The following is a 21,150-nucleotide window of genomic DNA, read 5'->3' as shown; positions in this document are numbered from 1 at the left end:
GTGCAGCTTATCCAGGCTTATTACAACCTCTCCCAATACCATAGGAGATGTGGGTAGACATATCCATGGATTTCATAACTGGGCTTCCTAAATCTAATGGGAAATATGTCATATTTGTGGTGGTGGACAGATTAAGCAAAAGTGTTCATTTTTGTGGCACTAGCTCACCCTTTTACATCAGTTCAAGTGGCTCAAGCATATCTTGACAACATATTCAAGTTACATGGATGGCCTAGAAGCATTGTGAGTGACAGGGATTCAGTGTTCCTTAGTCAATTTTGGCATGGATTATTTTCTTTACATGACACTGAATTCAAACTGTCTTCAGCTTATCACCCCCAAACTGATGGGCAAACAGAGGTGGTAAATAGGTGCTTGGAAGCATACTTAAGGTATATGTGTGGGAATAAACCTAAGGAATGGAGTCTGTGGTTGCCATTAGTTGAATGGTGGTTCAACACTCATTTTTGTACTGCTACTAGCCATACTCCATGAGAAGTGGTCTACAATCAGCCTCTACCATGTGAATCACAAATAGAGGCAATTGATAGATCATTACAGAAGAGGGACCAAATGATTTCTCTAATTAAGCAGCACTTGGTGAAAGCATGATGTGACCATAATTGGCGCATATTTAGCCCCCGAATTAGCCTTGTTCCCATGCTTTTTAGTGCTTATTTGGGTCATTTCTTATCTTTAGTTCTTTGTTTTGCATATTCTTTGAGATTTTGATCCCTTGGTAGGAAAGGAGTAAGAATCTTGCATTTTCATGGCAAAACGAGACTAAATTGATCGAATTCAATGACCAAGCATCAAGGAGAGACAAGATTAGAAGGCCTTTGTACATATTATAGTAGAAGAGCAATGTTGAGAAAAGATCCTTGAGTCCCCAAGGAATTTATGAAGAAAAGGGAAGAAAAGAAGAAGATTTGTTGCTGACTGACAATCCGAGCGGATTGTCACCAATCCGTCCGTCCTTGCAAAGAAGACAATCCGAGCGGCTTTGCCACAATCCGCTCGGATTCCACCTCCACAATCCGCCCGGATTTCCCTGAATCCGCTCGGATTCCAAGGCCAGAATCCGCCCGTCCCGACCCTATTCCGCCCGGATTCTAGCACAGCACGGATTGTCTTCTCCAAGCTACGAAAAAAGAAGCCCTTCTCTCAGAAAATACCGGCTCCTCCTTGCTCAACTTAAAAAGTGTAATTACTAGTTTAGCCCTTAGTTAACCTTAATGCATCCTCCCTAATTTCCACTATAAATACCCCATTAGTCTAATTAGAGGAGCATGTTCTTCTTATCAATAATTAGTGTAGTTAATATCAATCAAATCTCTCTTTAATATTGTAATCAAGTATTAATCCAAGTTTTAGTTCTTTAATCTCTCTTTTGTTCATCCTTTATTTTGGGTAATTGAAGATTATTTGGATTATTGTTGGGAGATTGACAACCTCTCAATCAAGCATTCAAGTACTTCTTTTATCTTTGCTTTATTATTGGAATCATTAGTAGGTATAATCTCTTAATCCCTTTTTAATTATTGTTAATTACTTTCATTTATTCATCATGTTTCATATTGTTGGTATGATTGACAACCTTGCTAGCATGATCAACATGATAATGAGTGAGTAGTCTCTTAGCTAGGGTTAATGGGTGATTAGGGGAAACCAACATGGGGAATGATTCATGCTTAAATTAATATGCTTTCATGTTTTATTTGCTTGCTTGTTTTGATCTCAACTCATGCACATGTTATATTTGATGAAATGCTAAGCCTATGAATCCTTGCATTTACTATCATCTTCTATCTTTTCAATGAGACTTGTAAGACATAACCCAACTCGAGTCTCATTAGACCATGCATGTTGTTGAGTAGGGAAGATTAAGTCGACTTGTAGGTGTTGTACAATCTAATCGATTCGGCTCCGGGACCCAAACTTTCCTAGGATTGTAAGATATAACCCAACTCAATCCATCACAGCAATAATTGCTTGCTTATAATTTGAGAACATGTTTGTATGATCATATCCCATGATTCCCCTATGATCCCATGACACCCTAGTGCCTTTAATCAATTGTTTACACCCCTTTAATTCATCTTGCTTGTTTATTTTCATTGCTATTTTAGTTTAGTAACCTTCTACATCAACCCAATTTGTGACACCCCTTAGACACCACTAGTTGCAATAGAAATCTCATTTCAACTCCCGTCCCTTGGGACCCGACCTTTACTTGCCTCTTTACTAATTGTAGAGTTGTTTGTGGAGCTATAAATTGTGTTTTGATTCGACCGTGACCAACGACCACATCTTAATTTGTGAACACTTAGCGGGATCGCATCAAAGCACAAGCTAGAATGAAACAGCTAGCAGATGGGCACAGGTCAGAAAGGAAATTTGGGGTGGGAGATTGGGTGTGGCTCAAACTTCAACCATATAGGCAGATGTCTGTACAACAAAGGGCTAATCAGAAGCTAGCTCATAAATATTCAAGTCCCTTTCAGGTAGAGGCAAGAATTGGCCAGGTTGCTTACAAGCTCAAGCTACCTGCTACTACACAAATACATGATGTCTTTCATGTATCACAGTTAAAGGAGTTCAGGGGAACATTGCCCATTGCTATCCACATCCCTAAATGGTTACAAGGACGTCCAGCTGATCAGATATTACAACCAGCTGCAATCTTGGACAGAAGGACTGTTAAATTCCAAAATGGAGCTCAAGTCCAGTACTTAATTCAGTGGGAAGGCTTTGCAGAATTTGAAGCTACATGGGAACCTGCCTTGGCATTTGAAGCAAAATATCCTGACTTTGTCATTCCTGGAGTTAATAATTGACTTGAGGACACGTCATTTTTGAAGGAAGGAAGTATGATGTAGTACAGCAAGTTTGTTAGAAAATTAGTTGTAATAGCATTCGAGTTGGTTAAAGTTAGTTTGTGAAATCAGTGTATTAAGTTGGTTAAAAGTGCTGAGTTGTCATAAGGTGGCAGTTAGTTAGAGTTGTTATAAATATAGAGAAGTTGTAAGCAAACAATTCATTCAATCACAATATACATTTCATTTTTACAGTTTATATCCCTCTTCTATCTCTCTTTCTATTATCCTCTCTAACTAGTTTTCTTGCCCGTGCGTTGCACGAAAATTAAAATAATGTGTGATAAATTTCACAATAAAATGGAATATAGACATATAGTACATCGTACATGTCTAAGATAATATTGACATAAGAATAAAAGAGTGTTTGATACATGGGACTGAGAGTTTTTAGATTTTGTTCATTAATACCTGTTTGTTTTTCAATTGGTCAAGAAAAAAAATAATATCTACTTTGCATAATCAACTCAATGATGCAACAAATCTCCTACTTTAGAATAACAACCATAATTTAATCATTGTTGGCTCAAATGGTAGTTATGTAAAAATATTTACAGGTAGTTAATGTTAGAAATCAATATCTCATTACTTAACATATTCATATATGTGATGATTTAATTTAGTCATAAAATTAAACATTGATCTTATGCATGCAAACAATAATAAAAATAAGGAAGAAATCATCAACCCTTACATTGATATTTCGGATTTTTGGGCACAAGTGAGTTCTCCTACTCACTTGTTCTTGAGCTCTCCAAATATTGGATGAACAAGGATTCAAGTGTAGAATCCCTCCCAAGGATTAATACCCAAGGTAATCTCTTAATAAAATTAATATTATTATTACTAGAACAATATTAATTTAAATAAAATTGACCAAAATATTATTTTTGTTCTCTTAATTTTCGGCTAAGAGAAGGGACAAAAAGGAAGAATTTTATCTCTCTAAAACTCTTATTTTTAGATGTGTGTAAGAATGAATGAATACCCTAATAATTTTGGTAGTGTATAAGGTAAAAATTAAAGAGAAAAACCTATAGTTTTCTCTTCATAAAACCGGGTAGGAGGGGAATCTTTTAGGGCCAATGCATGAGCAAGGTGCTCTTCACAAGAGGCACTAAGTTTGCATCGTTAGGTTTAGGCAAATATGATTATGTTTACCACTTAGTTAATAACATAATAATTTCCTAAAACACCCCACTAATTCGGTCCATTTAGAGATAAAATGGATTCCATTTTATCTTTGTCAATTTGTCACATGTCACATGTCATGTAAAATTGTTATGTATTTTTAACATATTAAAAATCAACACATTAATAAAAATACGTCATATACAAAATTGACTTAGTAATTCATTATTATTTGTACCAAAATATTTTACCAATTATAAATCACAACATCTTGTATTTATAATAAATTATTCATTCTAATGCAATTGTTTCCTTAAACAATAATTTCATCTAAGTAATAAAACAATAAGATCACTTAGACCGTATCTTATTTAATCAAATTATAATGAGATACGTAAATATTACTTCCAAAATCGTCCGTCAATTTTGAGTAATTTAATCAACCCGTATTGTCATACGATCAATTAAATAATCAATTAAGAGTGTTACCCTTTAGGTATGACCTAAGGGGATCAACTGATCACCACCGTCTCACGACAGTAATGTCAAACTCTAGTCAGCCAATCATTACCGATATGTGTGGACCAGTTGACAGTAAAATATTACTTCCCAATTGTATTCTTTAGAATGAGACTTAAACATGTGATCATCATGATCAACAGTTGTGATCGCATTATTGTCGGAGGACACATATTCCAACAATCTCCCACTTCTCCTCGACAAGTGTGCGTCACCAATTCTCTTGTCCTATTACTATCTCCCACTCAATGCAAGGTATCTTTCAGGTCGTACTTGCAAGTGATCATATCGAGAGTGGTTTCCTCGATCTGGAGAATAACTGATTGACCGGATTTATCTACCATAGATATCTTCCGAGCGTGGCCACGCATTTCCAGTTCATTACTCCTCGAGTGGCCCTGAGATATTGTTATAACCCTGACTAGGGGTGGACAGTTCCTATCGCACTCATTCCCTTCGACTAGCCACGGCCATCATAACCCAAAATATGCCCATTTGACCCCATTTCCGAAGGTCGTAGTAACACAAATCAAAGTTAATCTGAAACTGTGCCATCTTAGACGAATAGTCTTTAGTCAAAAGAATCGACTCATTAGAATACTATAGTAGCTCTCGCCACGACCAGGCTATATAAATTTACCAGAACTCTATAAGCGGTCATAAGGCCCGACAAAGTGTTCCTAACAGTCTTCCTATGTGATCGACTAGTCATTCTCATATGACTCCATGGCACTTGAACTTGCCATCAATCGCATCAGATTCTAGTCACTTCGAGACATCACCTCATGTAAGTAACTATGGGCGAATACAATGCTAATCCGTGTTCACTTTAGCGGGGTTCAATTGTCTCTACAACCCGTTTGGATGTAACAAAGTATAAGGTGAGTTAATAATAACTCAAACGACAAATGTCGACATCACATTCAGGTAGTCAATACCGTATTACAACCTTGTGATGCATATCGTAAGTGTATTAACACTAGTCGATTGCAATAGAAGTTTTAACATACCATTTTTCCATGTGTTCAAACTTCTTTTATCGCATTTTCCTTTACATTCATGTTATCTCTCATAGCATGAACCTTACCAAGTACACATACAGGTTCCCAACCTCGGTTTGGGTTCTTTATCTTGAAAGAACTTCCTGGTTGTTTATCACACAACCAATGAATTTTTGTGGTGGATGATTTGACTTGCACTGGTCAAGTACTACACCCACTCACAATGCACTAAGTATATGTTTTGTAGAGTCTTGCAACAATTGTCAAGATGATTAGCCTAGCACTTCTCACAAGTCCTAGCATATTAGGAGATATTAGTTTTGAGTAACTTCTTACTTCAACTAAGTATCTTTCCAAACTTCTTATTTCTCCTTTTAGCTTGAAAAGCTCAGGATTTTCATAAATCCTTACGCGTGTTCGAACTTTAATATGTGCAACCTCTTGACACATAACAGAGTGTTCTGTCCAACACTGAAATCGCTCATCGGATTCTCCTCGAGAATTCATGATGTTTCTTCTATGGCTTGCCAATGCATCATCATGCTCTTATGCATATGATTCATTATTGGACATGTGCATGATGTGATTGGATTCATCATAGTCCATTTTCATCCAGAATTGAAAACTCAAATACCTTTTTGTGAAAGAAAGTATTAGCTCGTCATTCTCAATGAGTAATGAGTTATAAACTTTTACAAGATGATAGCTCCCACTGAATTCCATGTCTTCACATGATAATTTCCAACTCCCACTTAATTCCACATGTTTCGCAATTGACTACTCAATCGAAACATTTCAAGAATTGAAATATATATTGTTTTGCTAAGTTATTAAGATAAAACCATATATGTTCCCATCATATCCTTTCAAAATACTTATTTTGAAAAGGTTTCAATCTTAACCTTATGGAAAGAGATTTTAATCTCTAACTTATTTATTTTATAATGATGCGTAGAAATGTCATTATCTAAATGTGAATTATATCTAATACACGTCCTTCTCAAAATACCCTTTTCGGAAGGAGGTTTAACCATTTCATTTTCATAATGAGGTTAAGTAATGACATTAGCATGGTTAATACTTAACTTAGCTCTTGTGGATATCGGCATATCCACATTTGCAACTTTTAGTCATAAATCACATTTATTTTCTAGGATGCAACTTTGATTCATTTAGGCTCTTATGTAAATATCAATATTGAAACTATTGGTCAAAAATTATCATAAATTAGTCAATTAAGACTTTTCTTTAGTCATTCTTATTCCAAAACTTTCTTTTGGTCTCCTCGTGTAGTTATCTTGAGAACATATTCTTTTTTTTTTTTGAGAAAAAATCATTATCATTAATAAAAAGTCATACGACATCTACAACATATGCCAAGCTTAATCGGATACAAATCGATTACAACCATAGGAAATAAATTCTTGTTCAAAGAATGAAACACTGCAACAGAGTCTCTATCATCGATTCGCCGCAAAAGGCTTTCATCCATAAGAGGGTCTCCGAATCTTCCTTGACGAGTATCCATTTCTTCTAACGTGATTGATTGTAGCCATAAATCGGACAAAATATGTAAAACCATATAACGATCTATAACAACGCTGATCTTCTGCTGACTTATTAGAAAACTGCAAGCAAACCAGAAAACGAAAGCTCTCAAACTGAGAGAAGGACACCACCGATAGACGGGGACAGAGCCCTCAGAAAGAGAGACGAAACAAAAACGAAAGCGGAAATTAAACAAAAACATAAAAGAAACAAAGCGGAACACAGGAGAAAAAAAACGGAAGCCACCGCCTCCCTACAAACCCACGACACCGCCAGATACAAGCACCACCCTGCCACACCACCTCAACAAACTCGTTCGATAAGACCCGAACAGCCCACATATACCACGCAGACCAAGAGGAACGGGCAGACCCGTACGATCCAGAACCGGGTGTGGGTAAGAAAGGGGAGGAGGGTTAATCGGAAGAGAGGAGACGGGTCGCCGGAGAAAGGTCTTGAGAGACCCCATCCCCGGCGACATGGTAGGGGGTTGATGGGTGGCGGTGGGAGGAAGGAGGAGAACGGCGGCAGCAAAGGGGGAGGATTTAGGGTTTTGTTTTTTAGAGAGAAGGGGGAGAGAAAACTAGAGAGAGGATTTAGTAAAATCCCGTGTTTTTGGTAATATTGAGAACATATTCTTTTGATTACTTCATTTGGTCTCTTTTGTCACGTAGATTTCATCTATTCGAGACCATAGATCTCATCTATTCGTGTATACTATTCGTATAGGTATACAAATCATTCTTTCTTGCGTAGATCACATTTACACAAGTACACAAATTTTGCTTGGTGTTCTTTGTGTCTTCATTTTTCTCTCACTCTATCATTAGAATGAATACAGTAGAGATTCAAAGATAGCTTATGAGACACAAATGATGATTTTTGAAGTATAAGGAGGACTATCTCATAGGTTGACTAATTGTTTTAGATTTGATAAGTGTACTTGGTGATAGACATTCCTTTAAGAGAGTTCATCAACTCAATATCACTTTATAATTGATCACACACAAGCCTTAAGCTTGTGGACATATAATGAATCCCATCATTATAGTTGTCCATTAGATCACTTTAAGTGAATGATCATATGTTTCTATGAGCAAGCATATAAAGACGATTTTTTGAAACAAGGATAAAATACGATAAAACGGGTGACTTGGGTTGCAAACCAAGCCACCATTATCCAAAATACAACCATTATCCAAAAACATTTCCATGTCGAACACGGAAATCAAAAGGTTCTAAAATCCGAAACATAAGTTAAAATAAGACAATAAAAAGACAAGCTTCATGGAAGCTACTCCTAGCTTCTTGATGGTTTCTCAAGCTTGCTTTTCTTTTCCCTTGTCCTTGCTTGGTAGAGGCCCTATTTACAATAAAAAGGGGATACATTATCACAACTTTGTATCACAATACCATAGTTTAATTAGAAACATAAAAGAAAGGATAGTCATATACCTACTGGAGTGATCTTTCCAGCTTTAATGTCACCAAGATATTTGGAACAATTTCTTTTCCAATGTCCAACACCATTACAATAATGGCATTTATCAAGAGGACCCTTCTTGATTTTGGAAGTGCTAGCTTCATAAGTCTTAGCTTTGGTGAAAGTGGGAGCTGTTAGAAATCTAGATCTCTATACTCAACATATTCATATATGTTATAATTTTAATTTAGTCATAAAATTAAAAGGTTTATGCATGCAAACTACAAAATAAATAAAGAAGAAATCATCATCTCTCTTGTTCTTGAGCTTTCCTTAGTGGATGAACAAGGATTCAAGAAGATAATCCCTCCCAAAAGTATTATACCCAAGATAACAACTTAATAAAATTAATATTATTATTAGTAGAATAATACTAATTTTATATTAAAATTGACCCAAAAATATTATTGGACTCTCTATTATTTCGGTTTAGAGAGAAGGAAGAGAAGGAAGAATTTTATCTTTCTAAAACTCTAATTTTAGATGAATAATGAATGAATAATCTAAAATGTTTTAGGTAGTGAATATTAGGTAAAATGAGGAGAAAAACCCATGGTTTTCTCCTCTCAAAAATGGGGTGGAATGGGGAAGGGAAGAGGGCCAATGCATGAACAAAGTGTTCTTCACAATGACCACTAGGTTTGCATGGCTAGTTTTTAGGTAAATCATTATGCTTACCACTAACATAATTAACCTAATATTTTCCTAATCCTCCCATTATTTCGGTTTACATGGATAAAATGGACTCCTTTTATCTTTGTCAAATTGTCAATTTGTCATATGTCACATGTAATATGTCACATAAAATTGTTATGTATTTTTAACATATTAAAAATCAACGCATTAATAAAAATACGTCATATACAAAAATCGACTTAGTAATTCACAATTACTTGTACCAAAATATTTTACCAATTATAAATCACAACATCTTGTATTTACAATAAATTATTCATTCAAATGCAATTGTTTCTTTAAACAATAATTTCATCCAAGTAATAAAACAATTCGATTACTTAGACCGTATCTTATTTAATCAAATTACAATGAGATACGTAAATATTACTTCCAAAATCGTCCGTCAATTTTAAGTAATTTAATTGACCCGTATCGTCATACGATCAATTAAATGATCAATTAAGAGTGTTACCCTTTAGGTATGACCTAAGGGGATCAACTGGTCACCACCGTCTCACGACAGTAATGTCAAACTCTAGTCAGCCAATCATTACCGATATGTGTGGACCAGTTGACAGTAAAATATTACTTCCCAATTGTATTCTTTAAAATGAGACTTAAGCATGTGATCATTATGATCAACAGTTGTGATCGCATTATTGTCGGAGGACACATATTCCAACAATCTCCCACTTGTCCTCGACAAGTGTGCGTCACCAATTCTCTTGTCCTATTACTATCTCCCACTCAATGCAAGGTGTCTTTCAGGTCGTACTTTCAAGTGATCATATCGATAGTGGTTTCCTCGATCTGGAGAACAACTGATTGACCGGAGTTATCCACCATGGATACATTCCGAGCGTGGCCACGCATTTCCAGTTCATTACTCCTCGAGTGGCCCTGAGATGTTGTTATAACCCTGACTAGGGGTGGACAATTTCTATCGCACTCATTCCCTTCGACTAGCCACAGCCATCATAACCCAAAATATGCCCATTTGACCCCATTTACGAAGGTCGTAGTAACACAAATCAAAGTTAATCAAATCGTGCCATCTTAGGCGAATAGTCTTTAGTCAAAAGAATCGAGTCATTCGAATACTATAGTATCTCTCGCCACGACCAGGCTATATAAATTTGCGTAACTTTATAAGCGGTCATAAGGCCCGACAAAATGTTCCTAACATCGCTTATGTGATCGACTAGTCATTCTCATATGACTCTATGGCACTTGAACTTGCCATCAATCGCATCACACTCTAGTCACTTCGAGACGTCACCTCATATAAGTAACTATGGGCAAATACAATGCTAATCCGTGTTCACTTTAACGGGTTCAATTGTCTCTACAACCCGTTTGGATGTAACAAAGTATAAGGTGAGTTAATAATAACTCAAACGACAAATGTCGACATCACATTCGGTTAGTCAATACCGTATTACAACCTTGTGATGCATATCGTAAGTGTGTAAACACTTGTTTGATTGCAATAGAAGTTTAACATACCACGTGTCCATGAGTTCAAACTTCTTATAATCGCATTTTCCTTTACGTTCATGTTATCTTCTCATAACATGAACCTTACCAAGTACACATCTTGGTTCCCAACCTCGGTTTTGGTTCTTTATCTTGAGAGAACTTCCTTGTCGATTATCACATAACAAACGAATTTGTGGTGAATGATATAACTTGTATTGATCAAGTACTCTACCCACACACAATGCACTAGGTATATGTTTTGTAGAATCTTGCAACAATTGTCAAGATGATTAGCCTAGCACTTCTCACAAGTCCTAGCATTATAGGAAAAACTAGTTTTGAGTAACTTCTTATTCAACTAAGTATTTTTCCAAACTTCCTATTTCTCCTTTTAGTTTAAGAGCTTAGGATTTTCATAAATCCTTACATGTGTTCGAACTGCAATATGTGCAATCTCTTGACACACAACAGAGTCTTCTTGTCAAACACTGAAATCGCTCATCAAATTCTCCTCGAGAATTCATGACGTTTCATGTATGGCTTGCCAACGATCCATCATGCTCTTATGCATATGATATATTTTGGACATGTGCATGATTATTCTAATGGCGGAAACATTAGTAACCTTTAATCATGTCATCAACTATTCTTAGGTTCAAGGAACGACCATGACTGCTAATGGCCTTTCCATTTTCATTTACATGAGTAACCTACGTTACTTGTTGATTCGATGTGTATGTCTCTATACTTATCCAACATCTCATGATGTGATTGGATTCATCATAGTCCATTTTCATCCATAATTGAAAACTCAAATACTCCTTTGTGAAGGAAGGTATTACCTCGTCATTCTTCAATGAGTGATGAGTTATAAATTTTACAAGATGATTGCTCCCACTAAATTCCATGTCTACACATGATAACTTCCAACTCCCACTTAATTCCACATAATTCGCAATTGACTCCTCAATTGAGTCATTTCAAGAATTGAAATATATATTGCTTTGTTTAAGTTATTTGAGATAAAACCATATATGTTCCCATCATATCCTTTCAAAATACTTATTTTGAAGTGGTCTCATCTTAACCTTATGGAAAGAGATTTTAATCTCTAACTCATTCATATCATAATGATGCGTAACAATGTCATTGTTTAAATATAAATAATATCTAATACATATCCTTCAAAATACCCTTTTCGGAAGGAGGTTTAACCATTTTATATTCATAATGAGGTTAAGTAATGATATTTGCGTGGTTAATACTTAACTTAGCTATTAAGGATATCGGTATATCAATCCTTGCAACCTCTAGTCATAAATCTCATTTATTTTCTAGGATGTAACTTTGATTCATTTAGGCTCTTAAGTAAATATCAATGTTGAAACTATTGGTCAAAATTTATCATAAACTAGTCAAAACTCTTGTTAAGACTTTACATTAGTCATTTTCTTCCAAAACTTTGTTTTGGTCTCCTCGTGTAGTTATCTTGAGAAAACATTCTCTTGATTACTTCACTTGGTCTCTTTTGTCATGTAGATCTATTCGAGACCATAGATCTCATCTATTGGGCATACTATAGAAATAGATATACCTTTATTCAAATCATTCTCCCTTGCGTAGATCTCATTTACACAAGTACATAGATTTATCTTGGTGTTGTGTCCTCATTTTTCTCCCACTCTATCTTTAGAATAAATACACTAGAGATTCAAAGATAGTATATGAGACACAAATAATGATTTTTGAAGTATAAGGAGGACTATCTCATAGGTTGACTAATTGTTTTAGATTTTGTAAGTGTACTTGGTGATTAACTTTCCTTTAAGAGAGTTCATTAACTCAATATCACTTTGTAAATGATCATACACAAGTCTTTAGCTTGTGGTTATATAATGAATCCCATCATTATGGTTGTTAATTAGATCACTTTAAGTGAATAATCATATGTTTCTATGAGCAAGCATGTATAGACCAATTTTAGAACAAGGATAAAAATGATAAAACGGGTGACTTGGGTTGCAAACCAAGCCACCATTATCCAAAATACAACCAATTATCCAAAATACATTTCCATGTCAAACACGGAAATCAAAAGGTTCTAAAATCCAAAACATAATTAAAATAAGACAATAAAAAGCGAAGCTTCATGGAAGCTATTCCTAGCTTCTCGATGGTTTCTCAAGCTTGCTTTTCTTTTCCCTTGTCCTTGCTTGGTGGAGGCCCTATTTACAATAAAAAGGGGATACATTATCACAACTTTGTATCACAATGTCATAGTTGAATTAGAAACATAAAAGAAAGGATAGTCATTTACATACTGGAGTGATCTTTCCAGCCTTAATATCACCAAGGTATTTGGAACAATTTCTTTTCCAATGTCCAACACCATTACAATAATGGCATTTATCAAGAGGACCCTTCTTGATCTTGGAGGTGCTAGCTTCATAAGTCTTAACTTTGGTGAAAGTGGGAGCTTGCTTCTTACCCTTCTTCCCATTCTTTTGAACTTCCCCTTGCTTTTGGTGCTTATGTTAAGCACATCTTTTGGTGGGTTCACATTTAACCCCATGTCCCTTTCGGCTTGCACAAGTAACTTGTGCAACTCTTCAAGAGACACGTCCTTGTCTTGCATGTTAAAATTCACCCGGAATTGAACATATGCCTTGACTTTGGATAAGGAGTGTAGAATCCTATCTACAATGAGTTCTTTGGGGATTTCAACCTTTTGAATTTTCAAGATCTCGAGTAGCTCCATTAATTTGAGCACATGAGGGCTAACCTTTTGGCTCTCTTTGAAGTCGAGATCAAAGAATGCCGCGGCCGCCTAATATTGGACGATCCGCGGAGTTTGTGAAAACATTGTCACAAGCTTGGAGTAAATCTCATTAGCGGTGTCCATCTTAAAGGCTCTCCTTTGGAGATCCGCCTCCATCGCAAAGATCAGCACGTTTTTCATTGCGGCGGACTCCTTATGGTAAGCCTCATATGCTTCCCTTGTGGCGGCGATCGACCTAGTATTAGGTTCGGGTGGAGAGGCCTCGGTAAGGTAACGAAGCTTGTCGTCACCTTAGGCGGATAGTTTGAGTTGGGCATCCCAATCGGAGAAATTTGACCCATTCTTTTCAAGTTTACATCGATCCATAAAGGATCGGAGCCATGAAGTATTAGTGAGAGGCGTGGCGTTGGTGTTTGGATTTGCCATTTGTTATGAGAAATAAGAGCGGTCTACAAAACAAAATAGAAGGAATAAAACATATGTCGTTTTAATAATAATAATACTCGTAAAAAAGTTTAAACAAGTTTTATTGCATTTATCTAGTGACCTCTACCCAACTTAGATAAATGATTCAAGACCCAAATTCATATCGACTTAGGCACGGTAGGGCCGATTCATCCCTTATCAATATAACTCAGTGGATTAACGCTTAATCGATTCTACTTTTAGAACTCTTGGTCGATAAAATTACTCTAATGTTTATCTATAGCCCGGAACACATGCGACTACGGTCACGAATACTTCCGTTGAGCTCAATCCAAATTTCGAATAAATGTGTCCATGATCCAAATCCACATCAACTTGGGCACGGTAGGATCGATTCATCCCTTATCAACATGAATTCGGTGGATAGACATTTATCACCCACTTCCCCTACGTAACAAGTTTTGTACCCCGGTAGGGCCGAGTGCACGCCCTCGCGAAATAGGTTTTCATGGTTTCTACTATTTGGTAAGGCTATGTCTCAATTGATTGTTTTAGCGAGAGGTCATGTCAATTTATTATCTATCACGTTTTAAGTGAACTAAAGCGGTGAACTACGATAATTCTAATTGACGCGGTCGATAAACTCGATTAAAAGATGATGCATGTTTTAGTTATGGCGATTTAGCGATGCATGCGACATATAAATAAAATGCAAAGCATAAAAAAAATCCTAGTATGGCCTTCCTAAAAATAGAAAATCTAATTAACTATTACAAATTCGGAAACCAACTCCATTGGTCCCTTGAACTTCGGTTATGGCACGCATCTCGAGGGAACACCGTCTTTATGTATCGCCTTCTTGAATGACACCGTCTTGAAGGAAATCCAGAATAAATAAATTACATAACAAATTACATAATTTCCTATTATACATTTGTAATTAAAATAAAATAAATCTATTAAATTACAAAATGGTGATACGAGATCACAATAAATTACAACCGAATCGATATTCCCATACATTTCGGGTAATATCAATTAAAAACTAAGGCCATACTAAGTAAAATTACATAATTCAAAATTTACATAAAATAAAAATATGACAATCATAAATAAAATGCAGCATTATAATATGTATGAACATGCCCAATTTTATGCTAAATCGCCTTTAAGTAGCCAATATCGTATATTTAACGGTTTTTACGGATTTGCGTGATTCAACCTTTTAAAATCACAATAAAATACATAAATTCTATTTTATGCATAAGTTAATTACCCTAACCTCTTAGGACTCAAAATTAGTCTCCACTAACTATTTGACCATAATTAACTCATATTTCTAAAATTATTCATTAATGGACCTAAAATTATAATAAAAATGCTATAAACTTCAAATAAATCACAAAAAAAAACCTAATAAACTCAAAATTTGAAATTTAAACTTATGAACATTTTGGAAAAATACCATGACACTCATAATATTCAAAAACTTAGGTTAAAATTTCGTAAAATTATCGGAAAAACTATGTTGCGGTTTATTGGATTTATCAATAAAAATCATAAAAACATGAGAAAAATTATATTCATCAACTTTTCAATTTTAGATTTGAAAAAGATAATAAAATGCAACATGTGACGTTTTTCCTTAGTCATAGAGTATGTTTTAGCAATTATTCACTAATTAAGTCACTATTAATGCTATTTTTCATCAAAAATTCATAAATCATGCATGAAGACTTAAATATAGCCTATTATTTTTCACAGATCTTGTAAAATTGTATGTGACAACATACTAAATTTCTATGACCATATTCGAAATTTATCTCATATTAAACTATTTTTCTTCTAAATCCGATTTTAAATATGAAAAATCCATATTTCGAGCATAAGAACTCCAAAAATTATGAAACTTTATAGGTCATCTCAAAATAATATATGTGATAACATATCCAAAAATCATTAGAAAATTCGAAGTTTAGCTAATTTTAGTCGGAAAATGACATTTTAATCATAAAATCACATTTTTAATGCCATTATTTTATAAGATGAACATTAATAATCCATAAATTAACCAAAATATCCTAAAAACATTTTAGGACCAGAAACTTTAACATGCATAATTTATTTCGTGATATATCATAATAACACAAATTTACAAGTTTTATATGTTAATCGTATAACTCGGAAAAACTATAACCGATTTGCATGCAAACAACCAAGGCTCTGATATCACTTGTTAGAAATCTAGATCTCTATACTCAACATATTCATATATGTTATAATTTTATTTTAGTCATAAAATTAAAAGGTGATCTTATGCATGCAAACTACAAAATAAATAAAGAAGAAATCATCATCTCTCTTGTTCTTGAGCTTTCCTTAGTGGATGAACAAGGATTCAAGAAGATAATCCCTCCCAAAAGTATTATACCCAAGATAACAACTTAATAAAATTAATATTATTATTAGTAGAATAATACTAATTTTATATTAAAATTGACCCAAAAATATTATTGGACTCTCTATTATTTCGGTTTAGAGAGAAGGAAGAATTTTATCTTTCTAAAACTCTAATTTTAGATGAATAATGAATGAATAATCTAAAATGTTTTAGGTAGTGAATATTAGGTAAAATGAGGAGAAAAACCCATGGTTTTCTCCTCTCAAAAATGGGGTGGAATGGGGAAGGGAAGAGGGCCAATGCATGAACAAAGTGTTCTTCACAATGACCACTAGGTTTGCATGGCTAGTTTTTAGGTAAATCATTATGCTTACCACTAACATAATTAACCTAATATTTTCCTAATCCTCCCATTATTTCGGTTTACATGGATAAAATGGACTCCCTTTTATCTTTGTCAAATTGTCAATTTGTCATATGTCACATGTAATATGTCACATAAAATTGTTATGTATTTTTAACATATTAAAAATCAACGCATTAATAAAAATACGTCATATACAAAAATCGACTTAGTAATTCACAATTACTTGTACCAAAATATTTTACCAATTATAAATCACAACATCTTGTATTTACAATAAATTATTCATTCAAATGCAATTGTTTCTTTAAACAATAATTTCATCCAAGTAATAAAACAATTCGATTACTTAGACCGTATCTTATTTAATCAAATTACAATGAGACACGTAAATATTACTTCCAAAATCGTCCGTCAATTTTAAGTAATTTAATTGACCAGATCTCATACGATCAATTAAATGATCAATTAAGAGTGTTACCCTTTAGGTATGACCTAAGGGGATCAACTGGTCACCACCGTCTCACGACAGTAATGTCAAACTCTAGTCAGCCAATCATTACCGATATGTGTGGACCAGTTGACAGTAAAATATTACTTCCCAATTGTATTCTTTAAAATGAGACTTAAGCATGTGATCATTATGATCAACAGTTGTGATCGCATTATTGTCGGAGGACACATATTCCAACAATCTCCCACTTGTCCTCGACAAGTGTGCGTCACCAATTCTCTTGTCCTATTACTATCTCCCACTCAATGCAAGGTGTCTTTCAGGTCGTACTTTCAAGTGATCATATCGATAGTGGTTTCCTCGATCTGGAGAACAACTGATTGACCGGAGTTATCCACCATGGATACATTCCGAGCGTGGCCACGCATTTCCAGTTCATTACTCCTCGAGTGGCCCTGAGATGTTGTTATAACCCTGACTAGGGGTGGACAATTTCTATCGCACTCATTCCCATCGACTAGCCACAGCCATCATAACCCAAAATATGCCCATTTGACCCCATTTACGAAGGTCGTAGTAACACAAATCAAAGTTAATCTGAAACTGTGCCATCTTAGGCGAATAGTCTTTAGTCAAAAGAATCGAGTCATTCGAATACTATAGTATCTCTCGCCACGACCAGGCTATATAAATTTGCCAGAACTTTATAAGCGGTCATAAGGCCCGACAAAATGTTCCTAACAGTCTGCTTATGTGATCGACTAGTCATTCTCATATGACTCTATGGCACTTGAACTTGCCATCAATCGCATCACACTCTAGTCACTTCGAGACGTCACCTCATATAAGTAACTATGGGCAAATACAATGCTAATCCGTGTTCACTTTAACGGGGTTCAATTGTCTCTACAACCCGTTTGGATGTAACAAAGTATAAGGTGAGTTAATAATAACTCAAACGACAAATGTCGACATCACATTCCGGTAGTCAATACCATATTACAACCTTGTGATGCATATCGTAAGTGTGTAAACACTTGTTTGATTGCAATAGAAGTTTAACATACCACGTGTCCATGAGTTCAAACTTCTTATAATCGCATTTTCCTTTACGTTCATGTTATCTTCTCATAACATGAACCTTACCAAGTACACATCTTGGTTCCCAACCTCGGTTTTGGTTCTTTATCTTGAGAGAACTTCCTTGTCGATTATCACATAACAAACGAATTTGTGGTGAATGATATAACTTGTACTGATCAAGTACTCTACCCACACACAATGCACTAGGTATATGTTTTGTAGAATCTTGCAACAATTGTCAAGATGATTAGCCTAGCACTTCTCACAAGTCCTAGCATTATAGGAAAAACTAGTTTTGAGTAACTTCTTATTCAACTAAGTATTTTTCCAAACTTCCTATTTCTCCTTTTAGTTTAAGAGCTTAGGATTTTCATAAATCCTTACATGTGTTCGAACTGCAATATGTGCAATCTCTTGACACACAACAGAGTCTTCTTGTCAAACACTGAAATCGCTCATCAAATTCTCCTCGAGAATTCATGACGTTTCATGTATGGCTTGCCAACGATCCATCATGCTCTTATGCATATGATATATTTTGGACATGTGCATGATTATTCTAATGGCGGAAACATTAGTAACCTTTAATCATGTCATCAACTATTCTTAGGTTCAAGGAACGACCATGACTGCTAATGGCCTTTCCATTTTCATTTACATGAGTAACCTACGTTACTTGTTGATTCGATGTGTATGTCTCTATACTTATCCAACATCTCATGATGTGATTGGATTCATCATAGTCCATTTTCATCCAGAATTGAAAACTCAAATACTCCTTTGTGAAGGAAGGTATTACCTCGTCATTCTTCAATGAGTGATGAGTTATAAATTTTACAAGATGATTGCTCCCACTAAATTCCATGTCTACACATGATAACTTCCAACTCCCACTTAATTCCACATAATTCGCAATTGACTCCTCAATTGAGTCATTTCAAGAATTGAAATATATATTGCTTTGTTTAAGTTATTTGAGATAAAACCATATATGTTCCCATCATATCCTTTCAAAATACTTATTTTGAAGTGGTCTCATCTTAACCTTATGGAAAGAGATTTTAATCTCTAACTCATTCATATCATAATGATGCGTAACAATGTCATTGTTTAAATATAAATAATATCTAATACATATCCTTCAAAATACCCTTTTCGGAAGGAGGTTTAACCATTTTATATTCATAATGAGGTTAAGTAATGATATTTGCGTGGTTAATACTTAACTTAGCTATTAAGGATATCGGTATATCAATCCTTGCAACCTCTAGTCATAAATCTCATTTATTTTCTAGGATGTAACTTTGATTCATTTAGGCTCTTAAGTAAATATCAATGTTGAAACTATTGGTCAAAATTTATCATAAACTAGTCAAAACTCTTGTTAAGACTTTACATTAGTCATTTTCTTCCAAAACTTTGTTTTGGTCTCCTCGTGTAGTTATCTTGAGAAAACATTCTCTTGATTACTTCACTTGGTCTCTTTTGTCATGTAGATCTATTCGAGACCATAGATCTCATCTATTGGGCATACTATAGAAATAGATATACCTTTATTCAAATCATTCTCCCTTGCGTAGATCTCATTTACACAAGTACATAGATTTATCTTGGTGTTGTGTCCTCATTTTTCTCCCACTCTATCTTTAGAATAAATACACTAGAGATTCAAAGATAGTATATGAGACACAAATAATGATTTTTGAAGTATAAGGAGGACTATCTCATAGGTTGACTAATTGTTTTAGATTTTGTAAGTGTACTTGGTGATTAACTTTCCTTTAAGAGAGTTCATTAACTCAATATCACTTTGAAAATGATCATACACAAGTCTTTAGCTTGTGGTTATATAATGAATCCCATCATTATGGTTGTTAATTAGATCACTTTAAGTGAATAATCATATGTTTCTATGAGCAAGCATGTATAGACCAATTTTAGAACAAGGATAAAAATGATAAAACGGGTGACTTGGGTTGCAAACCAAGCCACCATTATCCAAAATACAACCAATTATCCAAAATACATTTCCATGTCAAACACGGAAATCAAAAGGTTCTAAAATCCAAAACATAATTAAAATAAGACAATAAAAAGCGAAGCTTCATGGAAGCTATTCCTAGCTTCTCGATGGTTTCTCAAGCTTGCTTTTCTTTTCCCTTGTCCTTGCTTGGTGGAGGCCCTATTTACAATAAAAAGGGGATACATTATCACAACTTTGTATCACAATGTCATAGTTGAATTAGAAACATAAAAGAAAGGATAGTCATTTACATACTGGAGTGATCTTTCCAGCCTTAATATCACCAAGGTATTTGGAACAATTTCTTTTCCAATGTCCAACACCATTACAATAATGACATTTATCAAGAGGACCCTTCTTGATCTTGGAGGTGCTAGCTTCATAAGTCTTAGCTTTGGTGAAAGTGGGAGCTTGCTTCTTACCCTTCTTCCCATTCTTTTGAACTTCCCCTTGCTTTTGGTGCTTATGTTAAGCACATCTTTTGGTGGGTTCACATTTAACCCCATGTCCCTTTCGGCTTGCACAAGTAACTTGTGCAACTCTTCAGGTATGACCTAAGGGGATCAACTGGTCACCACCGTCTCACGCCAGTAATGTCAAACTCTAGTCAGACAATCATTACCGATATGTGTGGACCAGTTGACAGTAAAATATTACTTCCCAATTGTATTCTTTAGAATGAGACTTAAACATGTGATCATTATGATCAACAGTTGTGATCGCATTATTGTCGGAGGACACATATTCCAATAGGAGCTTGTGAAAACATTGTCACAAGCTTGGAATAGATTTCATTAGCGGTGCCCATCTTAAAGGCTCTCCTTTGGAGATCTGCCTCCATCGCAAAGATCAACACATTTTTCATTGCGGCAGACTCCTTGTGGTAAGCCTCATATGATTCCCTA

At 34.9% G+C, this 21,150-nt stretch overlaps 1 protein-coding gene across 4 annotated transcripts in view; it reads left to right on the top strand.

The window, feature by feature from the left end:
• The window catches only part of LOC141634278 (sugar transporter ERD6-like 6), a 44,669-nt gene that overhangs the window by 13,367 nt on the left and 10,152 nt on the right, over positions 1-21,150 (top strand). The window contains exons 6-7 of one of the 4 annotated variants that reach the window (XM_074446502.1): positions 2,331-2,504; positions 2,589-3,072. The exons of 1 other annotated variant lie outside the window; for it this stretch is intronic. In XM_074446502.1, coding sequence (XP_074302603.1) covers positions 2,331-2,504; positions 2,589-2,837 — 423 coding nt within the window. In that variant the 3' untranslated portion in view covers positions 2,838-3,072. Of the gene's footprint in view, positions 1-2,330; positions 3,073-21,150 lie in introns of those variants that run through there. 2 more of the 4 variants (XM_074446503.1, XM_074446501.1) reach the window with 2 other exon arrangements.

The sequence above is a fragment of the Silene latifolia genome, chromosome Y (assembly GCF_048544455.1).
Source record: "Silene latifolia isolate original U9 population chromosome Y, ASM4854445v1, whole genome shotgun sequence".
Taxonomy (NCBI): domain Eukaryota; kingdom Viridiplantae; phylum Streptophyta; class Magnoliopsida; order Caryophyllales; family Caryophyllaceae; genus Silene; species Silene latifolia.
This window is presented reverse-complemented; position numbering and strand designations above follow the sequence as displayed.